Here is a 17,297-nt window from a genome sequence, read left to right as displayed (position 1 = left end):
GAGCACGTATCAGATCCATCTCCAAAAACTGAGTGAGTTGATGATTGTGCTGTTACAAACAATGATGGCCTGTAACTACTGATGGACTGAAGATGCCTCTGATGCTCTTTATTGCCCTACTAGCTGCTATTTGGCAAATCCCAAGTAATAATTTCTGATTCCAGATGTTGTAGAAAAACAAGTGCTGTCTGAGACTCTCTGAGTCTTTATCTTTCTAGTTTATTCACAGATCCCTCAAGAGATTTTAGGTCCTGATTTAAAAAAAATCCTAAGGTCACCTAATCTTATTTATTTCCCTTAAAATATTCTCTCACAGACTTCGGTTCCAAATTAATAAGCCCTATGTATAATGGTCACTTCTTGGCAGTGTGCCCTCATATGTACATATTTAATTGACTAAATCCTCCTCTAGTGTGTGTGCACTGGCATTTTCTTCTTTAATTGTGTCGACTCGTCTGTATGAGGTATGACGTCTGTAATGCATAAGTAACCTCAGTGGGTCAGCTCACTTGCTCATTCCTTGATGGATCTGTTCAAGCACTGACCTGCCTTACGGGGCCATAACTCGGTCACCCCAGGTTGGTTCCCCAGCCCGGAGGGCTTCACTTAACAACGGAGCAGTTTGAACACAGCTGCCTGGAGCCTGTGGCTTCTCTGTGTTTGCTATTTAAGATAAAATGATTTGCATTTTCCCAAGAGATAATAATGTTAGATCATCTTTGTTATAACTCTTTTTTGCTATCCTCCCCATAGATAGTGTAAAATAAGTTTAATTTTTTCTTTAAAAAACACCTAGTAATTTATTCTTAAAGGTAAAAAAGTAAAAATTTAATTTTGTCCTATGATCAGGTTTTTCTAAACCTTGATAGTAATGGAAGTTTATAAGTGAAGTTCTTTAAATAACATTTAAATAGCATTCATGACTCGATTCGTCTCAAGACGCTCGAGTCAAGAGCGTTCGTATTTGCTTTACCAGATGAATACGTGACGAGGATCTGTAGTAATGGAGTTTGTTGTACCATTTCCTCTCCCGCTCTCCTGTTTCCTGTCCCCGTTTGCTGGAGTGGATATGATTGAGTAGATCAATGGTGAGTTGTCTAAGCACACAGAAGCACCTCCATTTCAGCTGTGAGATGAACCTTTGTTTTCATCCTTAGGCTCAGCCTCTGAGGAAGGAACCGGAAATAATCACCGTGACGCTGAAGAAGCAGAATGGGATGGGCCTCAGCATCGTCGCAGCAAAGGTGGGGCAGATTCGTGATGGGCGGTGTCCGCTCCTCCTCCTCCACCTCTGGGGAAGCGCCTGTTCAGTGTGGCTTCTCTGGGGGGCAGGAGGGGGATGGCGTTCCGTGAAAGAGTCCATATGCGCAGACTCCGTTAGCTGAGCTCCTGCTCTGGACATGGGGCGAGACTGAGTGATCCCGGGGATGGAGTGGTGGGAGGCGTCGTCCCACCTGGAGCAGCCACACGGACAGGAAAGCCTTGCAAGGTGCCGGAGAACACGGCTTAGCTTCGGTTGAAACGGGAGACAGGTCTGTCGCCTTGTCACGGCGGGCGTGGATGCCCGCTCAGGCGTCGTGCACGTGAGGATCACTGGGTGCCCTGTTACCACGCAGACTGCTGGTTCGGTCTCCAGGCGCTCCCTTCCAGGGGTGCCGTGGAGCTTGAGAAGTTGCGCTCTGAACCTGCGCTGCCCATGGATCCGATGGTCCTGACCGCTGGACCACATTTGTGGAGGCCCTCGTGAAGGGAAGTGCCGTTTCGGCCAGCCTTGACCATGAGTACTCTGAGCAAAGAGATGACAGCAAGCAAGGCTAGAATGAACAGTGTCTGTGTGTGCCATCTGTGGGGAGCTTGAGGCACACCCTGCTAGGGAGGGTCGAGGAAGCAAAGTGGGGCTTAATTAATTTTAAAAGCTCTTGATTGGCAGGTTGAGGAGTCTGCACTTTTATCTTGTAGGCAGCACAGAGAAATGAAAGGGTTTGCGACAAAGAGGGGCCTGATGAAACTGACATTGTAGGAAGCCGTGTCTGGGAATGGTGTGGTGTGTAGGCTGAGTTAGAGGAGCCGGGACCAGAGGTGGGATTCCGCACAGGAATCAGCGGGGAGAGCCGAGCCTTCACAGCAGAGGGATGGAAGGGATTGTCTGGGGCGTGGTGGTCTGGTTCTGATGCACCGACTCACGTCGGGTCACCCAGGACAGGCCAGAGGCGGGTCCAGAGCCTCCGTGCCCGGCTCACAGCTCAGAGTTCCTGCTGACCCTCTGATGAGGGCCATGCTCTTGGACAGTACTTTCAGACTGTTGGGATTTAGGGGACCCACAGCCCAAACATGCGGAGATGTGAAAGGGAAGGCACTAGCCTTGAACTGTTTTCCTCTTTGCTTGTCAACTGAAGCAAATGCCCATTGTGGGGAAAAAATTATGAGGATAAAAAATTACCCCACCACACTCAGATATACAGGAAAAATTTAACCTGTATTTCCTGCTGTGTCATATATAAAATCTTCAAATGCTCATCTTGCTTAAGATTTGAAATACTCATCTGTGGGCTGGTGAGGGCTGCCATTTATCAGCGTCTCCATCTTTTCCAGCTTAAAAACAATAATCTCTTTTAGTATAAAACTTCAGTTTTCTGTAGATTCAAGTCTGACTTAGGCAAGTGTGTGATCCTGTCCGTGGCAGTGTGTCCTGATGTGTAAAGGACAGTGAGGCCTCGCTCGGGCACGGCCTCTGCCTGGCCTCAGGCCTCTGGCCTTGCAAGGCTGCAAGGTGTCAGTGGGCAGTGAGGACCAGGAGCCAAACCGAAGGCTGCAGTCAAGCCCTTATTCACTTTCAGGCCAGTGCAGGCAAGAGACAAGGACAGGGCGCCATCCCAGGGCTCCATTCCCTGGGCCGGACCTGGGGCCTCTGGCCAGATAATGAGCAGGGCAGCAGAGAGCCCTCTCACTGCCAAGGAGCCTATGCAGAGGGCTCCTCCGCCTTGCCACTGACGGGCAGCGGAGGATGGGAAAAGGACTGTGTCAGCGTGGGGACAGTGCCTTCTCGAGGGCTGGTGGGGAGGCCTCTGAACAGAGGTACCTCGGCTGGGAGTGCAAATGTGGGTATGCGCGTGGCTGACCGGCGGGCAGGCTCGGTCCTTCACTGCAGCTCCCTCTGGAGCACAGTGTGCCCGCTGGGCCCCAGGTCGGGTGTGGGGAGGGCAGCTTCCCCTGAGGCCTGCCAGGCAAAGCCGTGGCATTGCCTGTGGTCTGTGGCCAGGCCCGGAGGGAGCTGGACTCTCAGTCCTCACCAGACCAGTGCTGGTCGAGCTGCTTCCCTGGCCTTGCCCACCTCCGTGGCTGCTGGCCACACACCTGTCCTTGCTTCTTGTTCGTAGTTCCCTGCACTTAGTCACCTCTGCCACCCCTAGCCTCTGCTCGATGCTTCTCTCCTCTGGGGCTTGAAGCTCCCTCTGATCTACTGCGCGTGCTCTTTGCATTTGCATTCAGACGAGAAGGCATCAGAAAACATGTGCTCTGTATAGTCAGTAGAAAGTAATTTTGTCATAAAAATATAAATGACTCTGGAATCCTTGCTGTTGCAAAGTATTTGTAATTTGTGATGATCAGTCAGGGCAGCAGGATTAACGATTGCCATTAGCTCACGTAGTTAGGAGCACACAAGGGTCAGCGTCAGGGTATATAGTCGTATTAAGACTAGGTCTTTTGTTACTTTTACTAATATTAGAGTAAACTTGATATGAAAGTAGTAGCTAATTGTTGAAGTAAAATTTATTCCACAAGAGAGTACTGAGTGCCTGTTGTGTGAAAGTAGGGTGTAATTTTCACTTTTTAACCTTTAAGTCTCTAGGCCTTTATCTCTTGTTTCCTAGACTAAGACATTTAAGAGGGAGATGTGTTGACTACACTGGAAAATAGCGGTGTTAATAGTACTTGTAGTTGGGATATAGGATTATGGAATTGGGGCTGACTGGCGAATAGTAACAGCACAGGAAATTAGACGGATGTAAATCTCAAGAACTTTCTTACCAACCGAAGCTGGATCGGGGAGCGTTGCCGACGTGTACGTCTGTTCCAGACCTGCCAATGTGTGGCTTCTGAGTTAAACCGCTCTCCTCCCTTCCCCCTTCCCGTGTCCCTCGGACAGCGACCGGCCGCAGGTCCCCTCAGAAAGGGCTCTGCAGAAGGCACAGACCCCACGAGGGGCGAGCACCGTCTCGGGTTCCCGCCCGACTCCCCGCTCTCAGGCAGCGGCCCGGGAAGGAGGAGAGGGGCTGCAGAGGGCGCGCGCTCCACACTGGGGTGCAGACTGCGCCTCCCTCTGTAAAACCAGCACGGGTGGCATCCTCTCCAGCATGTCAGTGATTGTGACTCTGTTCTTGTTTCTGCTGTTTTCAAATATTTCCCACAGTGAAAAGTATGTGTAAACTTAGAACCGACAGAAGAGTCATCGTCGAAGAGGCCTTTGGAGGGAGACTGCAGATTCAGTCCAGGTTAAGATGGGTTGGGGCCAGCCTGGTGGTGCAGCGGTTAAGTGCACACGTTCTGCTTCGGAGGCCTGGGGTTCGCCAGTTCGGATCATGGGTGTGGACATGGCACCATTTGGCATGCCATGCTGTGGTAGGCGTCCCACATATAAAGTAGAGGAAGATGGGCACGATGTTAGCTCAGGGCCAGTCTTCCTCAGCAAAAAGAGGAGGATTGGCAGCACATGTTAGCTCAGAGCTAATCTTCCTCACCAAAAAAACCCAAAATCTTTATTCATCAGCTTATAAAATAGATTTGGTGAGATTTAGTATGCTCTTGGCTCTCGTGACGTTTTCTTCTTCCACCGAGAATATCTATAATCCCAGACAGCCCCTCCATCCGTATATATGCTCGAGCCTTTGAGGGACGAGGCAAAAAAAATAGAAATGAGCAAGTGACGTCAGAGCTCATTGTTTGTTCAAGGATATTTCTTGAATGTCTAAACTTGAGTGTAGAGTGGAGATCGGTGAAGGCCTCCTGAGGAAAGGCCCTTTCAGCTGAGCCGTGAAGGGTGAGCGGATGCTCCTGGGTAAAAGATGGCGGTAGAGCGTTTCGGAGGCGGGAACGTGCGCAAAGGCTGGAGCCGTGCAGCTGGAGCGCAGTACCTGAGGGCAAGCCGTTGGCGGGGTATCTGAGAGTGAGGGGAGACCAGACCATGTAGGGCAAGGATGGCAGGCTTTTTCTGCAAGGGGCCAGATTGCACATATGTTCTGCTTTGCAGGCTGTGTGGTCTCTGCTGCAGCTGCACAGTCGTGCCGTCGCAGCGTGAAAGCAGCCAGAGGGCAGGCGTCAGTGAAGGAGTGTGGCTGTGTCCCGATAAAACGTGCGTACCGAAACCCTGAGGTCTTGCTGGAGTCGTGGATTTTCCTAGAGGTGAAATAAGTAGCCGTTGAAGGGTTCAAATAAAGGCATAACGTGATCAGGGTACAGTTTGAAAGTTTATTGTGGCTGCTTTACAGAGCACGGGTTAGAGGGGCGCAGAAGTACAGCCAGAGGGACGAGGAAGCAAGCTGTCACTCGTCCTCCCAGTGGGAGGTGACAGAGGCCGAGCACAGGAAAGTGGCAGTGCAGATGGAGGGAAGTCAGCCAGCTGGAGGCCTGTTTTGTTGTAGAATAAGGTGACCGTCACTAGACAGACACCCTTGGGGGCAGCACCTGTCCGTTCACTGCTGAAGGGTTAGCAGTTTCTGGTGCCTCGCAGGCGTGATGCATGTTTGTTGAGTGACGGCTCTCGGATCGCTGAAGGGTTGGCTACAGTGGGTGGAGAGAGAGATCAGCAGGCATCCTGATTCTGTCTTCAGCAGCTGGGCCTGTGGAAGTGTTGTTGACCGAAGGGAGGGCTCCTGAAGAGGGCAGACTCGGTGGAGACAGAATCAAGAGTTCAGTTTTGGACATTGTTCTCTTTGAGATTTAGGGTGCCTGTTAAGCTAGGTAAGGGAATGTCTTATCTAGTAGGTAGCTGGATCTGTGAGTGTGGAACTCAGGAGGTTAGAGCCAAAGATGAAAATTTGGGTGTCGGCTATAAAGGAAATAACTCAAAGAAAATGGTCTATTGACAGGACAGTGTGCCATTTTCAGAAATGAAAAGTAGTATATTAATGTCTGTTCTCCGAATGAGACTTACATCTGTCAGTTCACTTGTGTACTTGACTGCTTGCTGCAATCCATTTTTCTCCAACTTCTTTGTAATACCTTTGGTAGTTGGAAAGGAACATTGAGCAACAGAAAACAAAAGCCATTTAATTTATACATACTGCTAAAATAACACTGTGCAGTTGATACGTAGCATAGGTCTGCCTAAATTATAATGATGGAGCAGATTTGTTTTAGAGGTTTCAAGGATGGATCTCAAGTGCGAGGCAGGTCAGTGTCCAGGGGCACTGCCTTCGGCACGGTTGAGAGCTGTCCCCTTCCTCTTGCGGGGGCACAGCACGGTTCCTGCGGTTGTCACGTGCCTGAGCTGTGGGCAGAGCCTCTCTGTCACTTGGTGGCCTTGGAGCCCTGAGCGTCTGCTCCCCGTCTCCATGCCTTCAGTATGGCACTCGGAGCTCTGAGGCCTCAAGTGTGGTGGGGGAGGAGCCGTGTGAATGTGCCGAGCCTGGGCCTCGATCCTCGCAGGACCCTCACTTGCTCTTGGTGGTCTCCTTGCTGTGTTGTGTTTTTCCCACAGAAGGACCTGAAGGCCTCTGCAGCTTGACCCCAGTAACCTCACTTGTGTCTGTGTGGTTGGTTTTCTTCTGCACGCCATTGTGGCCTTTGTGTTTGCCCAGTCCTTTTTTATTTTTTCCTAATTAGTGTGTGGCTTAGCTGCTGTGAGCCCGGACGATGTTTTGATGTTAAGCTCCCTGACGCCCCTTCCACATTGTGGTTCAGTTTTATGAAATCCAGATGATTTGGAACAGTGTGTGTGTGCAGTGTACTTTTTAAAATGTTGCTTTTGGGGAAGTTTAGTATGCTACTTCTTACTCATCTGTGGGACAACACAGTGCTTCCTGTTTAATTTAGATTTTAAAATACAAACAACTCCCTCCTTTTTCTTTTTCTAGCTTTTTTTTTTTAAGTTTAATAGAGTACAAAGTGAACGAAAATCAGAGCTGGCTGGTTACGTAAGAGTCTGAGTGTTGCGTTGGTTCTGGTTCGTGTTGGTAAATGCCATACAGTGTCATCGCGTCCAGCTCAGAGTCGGGAGATCTGAGTCTTGAAAGACCAGCTGTGTTGGTTGCTGTTGACACCGAGAGAAGCAGACAGTTGTTTTTGCAGTTGGAGAAGTTTGCGGAGAGATGAAAATGTGGTTCTCCGTCGTGGGAAGAGCGGGAGCGGTGGTGAGTTCCTCCAGGCGCAGCTGTGGACGGACGTTCTGTGCAGACTCTCTGAGCTCTGAGCAGCGCTTCTCTTTCCATTCTCACTTGTTTAGACGTGTCGGTGATTAACTTGCTCATGAAGCAGCCGTTTAACGTAGCTTGTAATTACACACCCAGATGTTTGTTGCTCTGTATTTTAATGCTGCACGTTCTTAAGGTTCATAAAAATATAAGGCTCCGATATGCTTTTTATATAAGGAAAAAACCCATAAATATAATCCTGCTGGTTATAGTATGGTGAAAATTGCTTGCAATAATGGTGCTACTGCTGTGTAATTTGCCAAGGACGTCTGCAAGAATGCCCATGATGTCACTTTCTTCGGGCCACCTTAGGTGGATTTTACTGTAGGCTTTCTCTAAAGCCCTTTTCTTCTAGAAGTGAACGTAAGGACAATTTAAAAAGTACTTGGGATACTTTACTATTGTATTTAAAAATGAATGGTTAATTCAGTAGTGTGTTAAAGATGTTTTAGTTTGTGCTTTTAGACTGTATACTGATTTTGAGTTTTTAAATCTTACTGAGTTAGCTTAACACACAAAATAACGTTCCTGTGCCTTTGGAAGAGGAGGGGAAAGCGGTGTTTGTTGCTGCACCACCTGTCGCGGTCGGAGGGCCCGGCCTTCCGTGAGCTGCGCTTCAGTGCTTCGGAGACTTTGAGACCTTCCTTCTCAGGTTCTTTGTTGTTCTTAGCGCAGCCACGTGGGAAGGCCCTAGTCGAAGAAATGAAGTCAGGAAATTCTTGGTTCCTTTTTAAATCAATTCCAAAGTACCCAGTGTGACTACAGAGTTTCTTCTATGGAAATGCCAGAAATAGCTTTCCATTGCGTTGTGTGACACGACCTCGGGCCCCCTTGGCTTCTGCTCAGGACTTTGGAAACAATGTTATATATTCTTGCTCTAAAAGCAAAGTAGTAAATTATGTAAAAGAGTAACTTTTTACCTATTTTATAATAATGGCCTAAATGCTAATTTCTGGGATTGACTGAAATATTGAATTCAGTTACAATATTAAAATAGTGTCATAGGAACATTAAATGTTAATTCTCTAAAGGAGAACCGTCATTTCCCATGGTGGGACACATAGAAGATAATGGTATCTGTGGGGTCCCCTGGGTGAAGGGAATTGGCTGTGGAGCAGCCCAGCCTCACCCAGTCGCTCAGCCGGGGCCGGGGGGTCCAGGCTCACCCCGCCCGGGGCACCCTGCCTGAGCTGTGCGCAGAAGCGCAGGCGCCTGCAGAGGTGTCCGCCTGCTGTGCTCCGCAGACCACTTTGAGAGTCTCAGGGCGCCCTGCCCCTTGGCCCTGGTGCGGTGCACACGCTGCAGTCTGCATGCAGTTCTCAGGGCTCTGCGGGCCTCTTGCGGCCCCCGGAGGCCAGCCTAGGAGTCTCCCATCTGGCTCCTCTCCTTCACTGCAGAGAGAGGGAAAGGAAGGGTGTTGCGGTGTCTCTCGTCTCGTGTTTTATGCGGAGGGTAAACAAATGAGCAGAGCTGGACCTGGAGCCTCACTCGTGGAAGTCACGCTTAGACTTGCCGCAGCCCCGTACCTGCTGGGGAGCAGCGGCCTGGTACCTGCACGGCTGCTGGGGGTAGGTGCGGTCAAGAAGGAGTTTAAAACCGATTATTTCAAAATTAAGGTAGTTCCTGCCAAACAGAGCTTTACACTGTTACTTAAACTGTAGTCTGAATTTTAGTAGTTTATGAATCAGAACTACTTGTGAGACTAGAAATCAAGCAGTTTCAGACACTGAGAAAGGAACCAGAGGGCCGAGCCTTGTCCTCGCTGTGCCTGATGAGTTTTAAATATTCCTGGGCTCTTAGGTCATCCCGGCCCCCTTATTGTTTGGAAACCTCCAGCTAAAGAGCCCAGGCTGCATTTCCACCCTGAGAACAATAGGGCTGACTTATGCTGCCCTGGCCGAAGGATCCTTCTTCCTTCTCCTGCTGCTTTTTTTTCTTTTGGATTGTGTTTTAATGATGTTTTTGTGCTGTTAATCACATCAGCCTCCCACACTCACTCAGTTTGCCACTGGAATGTTGGAAGCAGAGCTTCCTTCTCACTGAGTCTCTGCCTGAGGTGAGAGTACCTGTTCTTTACGTCTTCTCGAAAGGTCCATTGGAAGAACTAGAGAAAACAAGACGTTTGGGAGCAGCGTTTTTCTTGTAGGCATTTCTTATCGGATAGATAAGGCCACTAAGGGATAGGTGCGTGTTTTTCTCTCAGTTCTGGGGAGTGTAATGTGCGGCTGCTGACTGCTTACCTCTGCCCTTTATCTTGCTACTTGGGAACCTTTTCCTGTTCACCGACTGCCGTTCTCTTTCGTACCTTTTCTATGAAATTTAGACAGTTTGGCTTCTCGCTCTTTTCCCCCTGCCCTTTCTTTCTCTCCTTTCCTCATTAGTCCCACCTCCCTCTCTCACTCCCTTCTTCTCAAACCCCCTTCCTTCAATTTAGAAGAAAGAAAAGCAGTTTCAAGATGCATTGTAAGATTAAATACCAAGACCACGCATATAGCCATCTTTGTCATTTGTTTTTTTTTAAGGACTGAGGATGTAGGCTTTTGCCTTTCTTTTGTACTGCCTGGCTAGTATGTGCTTGGTCATCATTCTCTAATAGTCTGAAATTGTGTTGAAGGGCACGAAGGCCACAAGAGCAGCTTGGACGCTGTGCTGCCACGTTCCTCTCATCAGGTGCCTCGCGTCTCGTATTGAAGTCGAATTCAATTCCAAAACTGTGTGGAGTGAAATTCGGAATTCCTGATGGCTTTGGGATATGTGGCTGCTTTCCAGAAGGACCTGTTTTGAATTTGATTTGTTAAATGAGGAATGGGTAATTCTGAATGGTTATGCCTATTCTTTTGACATTACAAATAACAGACAGACTGAAAATACAGTATCATCTTTTCAAAGACCAGCTGAGGTACCTTTCGGCAAGTAATTCTTAAAATTATTTAGCCTTTATATATTTATTTACTATGTTGTGTTCTAATTTCAATAGCTGTGGTTACTCTTCTCGTGTTTGGAAATCAGGGTGGCTAATGTTGGCATATGTGTTTTGTTATGGTAGGCTCTTGTTGTTACTCAGTTATCTGCACAGAAAGAAATTTATTGCCAGTACCTGTGGGTACTAACAACATACATACTGTGAAAGGCGTGAGGTTGTGGAGCCGTGCTGTGCCGCAGAATGTGTCAGCCACATGGGTGACTTTAAATTTTCTATTAGCTACATTAAAAAAAAATAAAGAGAAACAGTGACGTTAATTTTAATAATCTGTTTTATTTTACACAGTACATCCAAAATACTATGATTTCAACGTGTAGTCAATATAATTCATTGATGAGGTATTTTAGATTCTTTTTTCCATACTAAGTCTTTGAAATCTGGGTATATTTTTACTTACTATGTCTTTCAATTTGGACTAGCCACATTTCTAGGGCTCAGTACTCACAGGTGGCCTAGTGGCTGCCGTGTCAGACAGCACAGTTTGAGAGTCTAATATCATTTCACCAACATCTGAAAAGCTGTTTCTTTATATTCCTCTGACTGGCTTTTGGTCAGTCCTGATACAGCTTGTGTTTGCGTTCTTTTAGTGACAGATGTGAAACATTGACACGTAGCAGCAAAAAGCTATAACTTCTGGATCCCATTTTCCTTTCTTAATTACAGAAGGAGTAGAATTACCATAAATGAATTGCAACGTTGTGTGTATATGTATAAATAAAATAGGAACTCATAGAGTTATTTTAATAAATTTTCTTTTTTAGTCTTACTAAGCTAGATTAGTTTGTGCACTGTTGTTTAGTAATAAAACATAAGTGGTTTAATATTTCTGGTTAATAAATTGTGTACAATTTTTTTATCATTGTCTGTAACATTCATATTTGTATTCAGACAAAGTGGGGCAGGTAGCGAGAGAGCTTCATAATGTGAGGGAGTTGTTATGGCTTGACAGACGATGGTTTGGCCACGTGCCTTCTATTGCTGGCCTCTTCCCAGGAAAGATGGCAGCTAGCAGGGTGAGGCAGATCCTGCTTGTCGTTCTCCCCGCCCCACTTCCAGGCCATGCTCTATGGCCAGATTGAGACATTGGGGCATCTTAGAGTTGGTCAAAGATTGTGACGTTTTGGGTTAAAGTAAGTGCCCATATTGATTTGATATATGTATGTATATCTAATCATATATATATGTGGTTAGAAGTTTCTTAGAGTTCTTTCATCTCCAAGTATTCATCTGTAGTTTTGTTTTTCTAAAATAATTACTGGGGGAGCTGTAATTTCTCCAGACAGCAGTTGTATTTACAGTTTTTATGGCCAGTTTATGACCGTCAGCTGCTCGTGAAGCACAGACAGGATTCAAAAAAGCTGCGGCGGGAGGGGACCAGAGTGGAGGGAGGGGGGGACTTGCGTAGAGTTGTTTTGTCCTCAGAAAGGGAACGTGCGTGGGGGAGGTAAGGTGGCCGTGGGACGGGACATGTTCACAGAAGTGCCGGCAGAGCAGGCTGTTGATAGAGGCTGTTGACCCGGCAAGTAGCGCAAGGTTGAGACCGCGTTTGGAAGATTCAAATGCCGACCAAAGTTTGGATACCTCTTAGAATATTCTAGACCCAGGTTCTTTACTTGTACACACCCCCCCGAGTATTTTTTTAAAATATTATATTTCATGTTGCATCGTCAACAACTTTTAACGTCAATTTTTATAACCAATCTTAGACCTTTTGGCTGCTAATGGGTCTTTTGAATTGAGGTCTCTGAACACTCACAAATTCTTATTTCCTCCGATAAAGGCCTTTTGTGAGAAGCAGATGTAATTATAAATTGAGATTACTTGGAATTAAAAGAAGTGATTATAACTTAGAATTTAGACAATTCCCATCAGGTAATAAAAAGATATCTGTCGTTTCTTAAATGCTATGCCTTTCATTTCATCCTCCATCACCTGACACTCGTGGATTTGAGCGTCTCTTCCTACAACAGCACAATTGGTGCCCTAGTCAGAAATGCGGACGGTTTCTAACTTCTTAAACAAGTAATTTTACAATGTTATCTTACCAACTCATATGCAATGGATCTGTCAGCTGCTTCCTAACCTCGGAATGTGTTCATTAAGATTCTGGACTTCCTCATGGTAGTTTTCAAGTGAAGAACTGATCACATTGTGATTGCCTTATAAGGCAGTGACTTGGGAAGCTGCTCTGGAACGGAGGTGGGGGAGGAGCTGTCCGTGCAAGTAGGTGGAACACAGGACAGAGTAGGCATTCAGAAGGAACAAGAATCCCATGGGAACATGAGTGGGGAAGAGATTGTATCTTGTCTGACGTCGGTAGGGCGAGTGGGTTGGCAGGTAGAGGCAGGTGAGCCTAACAGTCGGGTGATGAAAGGATTTTGGCAGACACGTTGCATCAGAAAGACGTTTTGTGTGGAGACGACTACCTGAACAAAGGCAAGAACGTGGAAACAGGGTGGAATGGGGAGACGTGGGACGCACGGTGCTGATGGAGCAGAGTGAGTTGCGGGAGAGGCCTCGACATGAGCGTGGCTCTGGGCAGCGTGGGTGCCCTGTGCAGGCGGCTGCAGCTGCCCTGTGGGCCACAGGCGGCAGCTGCCATCTTGGGTCAGGAGAGCGCTGTTGGAGGCATGCTTCAGGAAGGGTTCTTTCCTAAGGCATGCTGGACAGAGAGACCGGCGGGGCAATCAGAAGGAGAGCTTCCTCGCTTCCTCGTGTGCCGGAGTTTTTCTGAAAGGTGTAATGTAAACTTCTGCCTATTTAAAGATGTGATGGTAATGATGCTGTCAGATATCTATCTATACTACATGAGTGTTACTTGAATATTTAAACTTAGACTTATTAAATTCACATTGCATATAGTATAATAAATTACCTATTTAAAAATGTTATAGGATTTCAAGTTATTTAAATATTATTTGCAGTTCCTATGGAGTCTGCTAAATTTAAGCTTATGTGTTAGTTGTCCAAAATGTGGAGTGATTATGAAATAATAGAGCCTAGTAGTTCCCCTGCAGGATGTGATTAGCTGTCTAAAGGAAGGGGTTGAGAACACGCAGTAATAATGCAGCGGAGCCGCGGTTTATTGTGAACGTGAAACAGACATCTTCCTACAGTGAACATTGTGAGTCGGAAGAGAGCTACGGAAAGTGTGTATGCAGGGTCTTGGTTTATTAGGGAAAAGCAAAACAGTATTTCTTTTATTTTCTTATATCATTCTATTTCATTATTTTTAAAAAGAAAGAGTTCTCTTTTTAGTTTGTCTCAATAAATGAGATTTTTTCTTTATGAATAGTAATCTTTGCGTACCAGAAATGGGGGAGGAGGGCTTGATCTGTAGTTTTAAAATAGATATTTGGTATTTTATTGTTTATATCAGTGTTGCTGAAAATAATTATTACTAGTATTATTACTAGACGTTTTTCTTGTCAGAGATGATAATAATTGATTATTGTATTTAAAAGGACGATTTTTATTACCTAAATCACAAGGACAGTATTACATTACCAATACATAATGCTGTGTGAAAGCGTAGGTAAGTGCCACTCGCACTGCAGACTGGTATTCTGCAATTCAGTAAGCGTGGCTTTTGTGTCAGTCAAGTAGAGAGCAGAAGAAAAATGTCAGAACTTCTAGAACCTTTTTTAAAAAATCTGGCGTAGGGTACTAGCTGTAAGGAAGTATCACACAGCATTTGCGGAAAAAGAAAAAGAGAGATTTTCAGCATCTGGGTCAGAGTTACTCACTGGTGGCTACAAAGAAAATCTAGGCTAGAACGTCAGCTCCCTGAGGGCAGGGCTGTGTCTGTTCTGTTCTTGGATGTGTCCGCAGAGCTCAGGACAGTAGAGCGTTCAGTGAATGTTTGTGACATGAGCGAAATTGTCATTTAAACAGCTGAATTGTTGAATTACACAGTTAATCACAGTTTATGTAGAAGTATGGAATACGTGACAAATGACTGTGAGGTGGTCTAGGAGGGAGCACGCGGTTTAACCAGTGGGGACAGTGGAGGGCTCGGAGGTCATTTCCCACAGTGCGTCTTAGGTCCCCAGGTTCAAGGGAACCCCGTACTGGCGTAAGTGAAGCCACTGAAGGGTCTGTTTAGTGCTCTTTTGTAAGTGACATGCTAAGATCAGAAAGTTGCTGTTTACTGAGTGCCTGCTGTGTATTTTTTATTGTGAAATTTCAAATTTACAAAAAAGTAGAAGCTTTGCAACTATCTGAGTGACATTTTTCATGGCAAAAGGAGCCAGGAAGGGACTGCCGGCTGCCCTCGGTGGCCCTGTTGTGTTGGAAGTGCCAAGTGGCTTCCGAGGGGCCTCCGGGAGGCAGCTGGGTGTCGGGGACGGGCAGGAGATCTGCACAGAGGCGGCAGGGTGGCTGTTGACATGGACGTGGGCGCAGAGAGGGAGCTTGAGATGAGAGGTCGGAAGGCCTGGGTGGAGAGGGCCAGGAGCGCACGGGGGAATCCTGGGCTTGACCAGTGTGAGCCTTTACAGGCTCAGCTCCCAGATCACGTCACCGTGTGAGGTTGGAAACATGCTGCTTCCCAAAATTGAATTGTTTTCTTAAATTGAGACATTTTATGCTCTTTTCAGAATGAGGTACCTAACAGATGGTTTTAGGCTCCCAGAACAATGCCATGCTGTCTGCTGGATTTTCCCTGAGGAAGAGCAGGGTGAGGCCTCAGAGTGTCGGTCCCTCAGGCTGTCCTCCTTAAACCTGTCCTGTCCACTCAAGGGAGAGCTGAAGAGTTTCAGGTGGAAACCATGTCGCTCCCGAGTGTTGTAGAAAATGCGCTCCCCTTAAGTGATGTGTTGAGATCACTGTCTTTATGACTTCCCATGGTAACGTCTTATGTTTTTGCTTTTATGACACAATACCGTCTACGTCACTTAATGATGGGGATGTGTTCTGAGAAATGCGTCGTTAGGCGACTCAGTCCTTATGGGAACGTCTTAGAGTGCACGTACACAAACCCAGGGGGTACAGCCTCCTACACAGCTGGGCCCTATGGTACTGATCCTGTGGGACCACCGTGCTACACGCGGTCCCTTGTTACCGAAACATCGCTGTCCAATGCGTGACTGTGTTTCATGACGATTGAAGTTGGTGACCTGAGAGACATCTGCTCAGGTGTAGAGTACTGGCAGTTACATCCAGGTGAGATTCAGCGTGTCGTGGCTTCCTTTGGTGGTTCTAGTAAATTATCCAATTTTGACTTTCATGTTGTAGATGTGATGTCGCAGTAGGGTACTGGTGATCCCTGGAGCAGTTGATCTGTTACTTAAATCTGTCTCATGCACTTCCTGGTGCTTCCATGACACAACGTGACGATGGAGTGAGGGCATTCGGTGTGGACTGGAGCTTGTGGCTGCAGTGTTTATTTATGATCCTCAAACTGAAGCAGTGCAGAGTATTTTCTGCATGATTTCTTCCTGCCTAAGTCCCTCTTCTTTTTGGCCCAAGTTTTTTCTTGTTTCAAATTTTTAAAAACGTGTGTGAATGGAAAAGGGTCTAAGAGGACGTAGGTGAACGCTGGAAGGCGAGACTGCTGCGGGTAGTTGCTTTGGGTTGGGGTGAGTAACAGTGCGTGGTGAGAGCCGTTTGTAGTTCACTCACCCTTGTGGCTGTTCAGACTAATCTTAAAGTACCTTGAGGGTTCCAGGTCTGTTTTAGTCTTCTCATCAGCTGATTTATTAATAATTGAGTTTTTAGGAGTAATTTTTCCTAATTTGGAAACATAAAACGTTTTCTGTTAGTTTCTTTGTATTTGCTGAATGGAGTGTTAATTCTATTAATACAGTTTTTATGTTTCTAATTTTCATGTGAAAGCAAGAACGGGGACTTGGGTTACAGTTCTCTCTGTGTGCACGTTTTGTGTTTTGTGTTTGTTTTACTTTGCCAAGGGTGGTGGTCTCACTGTGGCGTTTGTTGTTTTCGCCTAGGGCGCCGGGCAGGATAAACTCGGAATCTACGTCAAGTCTGTCGTGAAAGGAGGTGCTGCGGATGTGGTTAGTATAATTTTTAAAGATGTAAGTTTTCGCTGTCCTATCTATTGGACAAATGACAGCAGATGTTCCATGATGCATTTAGCGGTAAAGCACTCCCTACAGTTTGCTGAAGAAGCGCTTGTCAAGTGTGCTCACCACTGACTTCCCTCTTCCTCTCACCTCCCTTTGCTTCCCCCCCTCCCAACACGCACCTGCCTTTCGGGCGTGCCCAGGATGGACGGCTCGCCGCTGGTGACCAGCTGCTCAGTGTGGATGGACGAAGTCTGGTAGGACTCTCTCAAGAAAGGTATTTTTATTTATCTGTTTAAAGCTTAATATTAGCATTTTTAGGGATGTATCATGTTAAATTTTGAAATTGGAAGACAAAAAATAATGCTAAAAAGCTGGGCCCTTACTCGTCAGCTTTTTTTAAGTGTAAAACTCTGACTATACGTGACATTTCATTTGTTAGGAAATTATAAATATGCATTTTAGTCTGGAGCAGTTTTTTTGAAGCTTAAAAAGATATACTCTTAGCACTTCCTGAAACTTCTGAATATCGTCTTACTATTCTTGCTATGCTGACAGGAGATGTTGCCTGGTTAATTTTTGAAGGACAGGAATGGGCAGTGGGCGGTGGGCAGTGTGTCGGGAGGTAGAAGCTGCCCCTCAGAACAGCGGATGGGGCTGTGGAACGTGCCGCCCTCCTCCCATCACAGCTGCCGTGGGGACAGCGGGCACTGTGCTCATTCTTCTTACAGTTGTACTGCTCTCTTCCTAGGGCAGCAGAACTCATGACAAGAACAAGTTCCGTGGTGACACTGGAAGTAGCAAAGCAAGGAGCGATTTATCACGGTCTTGCTACCCTGCTCAATCAGCCGTCCCCGATGATGCAAAGAAGTAAGGACGAGC

At 46.6% G+C, this 17,297-nt stretch overlaps 1 protein-coding gene across 36 annotated transcripts in view; it reads left to right on the top strand.

Moving 5' to 3' along the window:
- AFDN (afadin, adherens junction formation factor) overlaps positions 1 to 17,297 on the top strand; it is a 140,093-nt gene that overhangs the window by 96,578 nt on the left and 26,218 nt on the right. For all 36 annotated transcript variants that reach the window (XM_070602887.1, XM_070602868.1, XM_070602901.1 and 33 more), the window contains 4 exons: positions 1,158 to 1,244; positions 16,341 to 16,406; positions 16,619 to 16,692; positions 17,167 to 17,285. In XM_070602887.1, coding sequence (XP_070458988.1) covers positions 1,158 to 1,244; positions 16,341 to 16,406; positions 16,619 to 16,692; positions 17,167 to 17,285 — 346 coding nt within the window. The remainder of the gene's footprint in view (positions 1 to 1,157; positions 1,245 to 16,340; positions 16,407 to 16,618; positions 16,693 to 17,166; positions 17,286 to 17,297) is intronic.

Source organism: Equus przewalskii, chromosome 32, assembly GCF_037783145.1.
Source record: "Equus przewalskii isolate Varuska chromosome 32, EquPr2, whole genome shotgun sequence".
Lineage (NCBI taxonomy): Eukaryota > Metazoa > Chordata > Mammalia > Perissodactyla > Equidae > Equus > Equus przewalskii.
The sequence above is the reverse complement of the archived record's forward strand: the minus strand, read 5'-3'. Positions and strand labels throughout refer to the sequence as shown.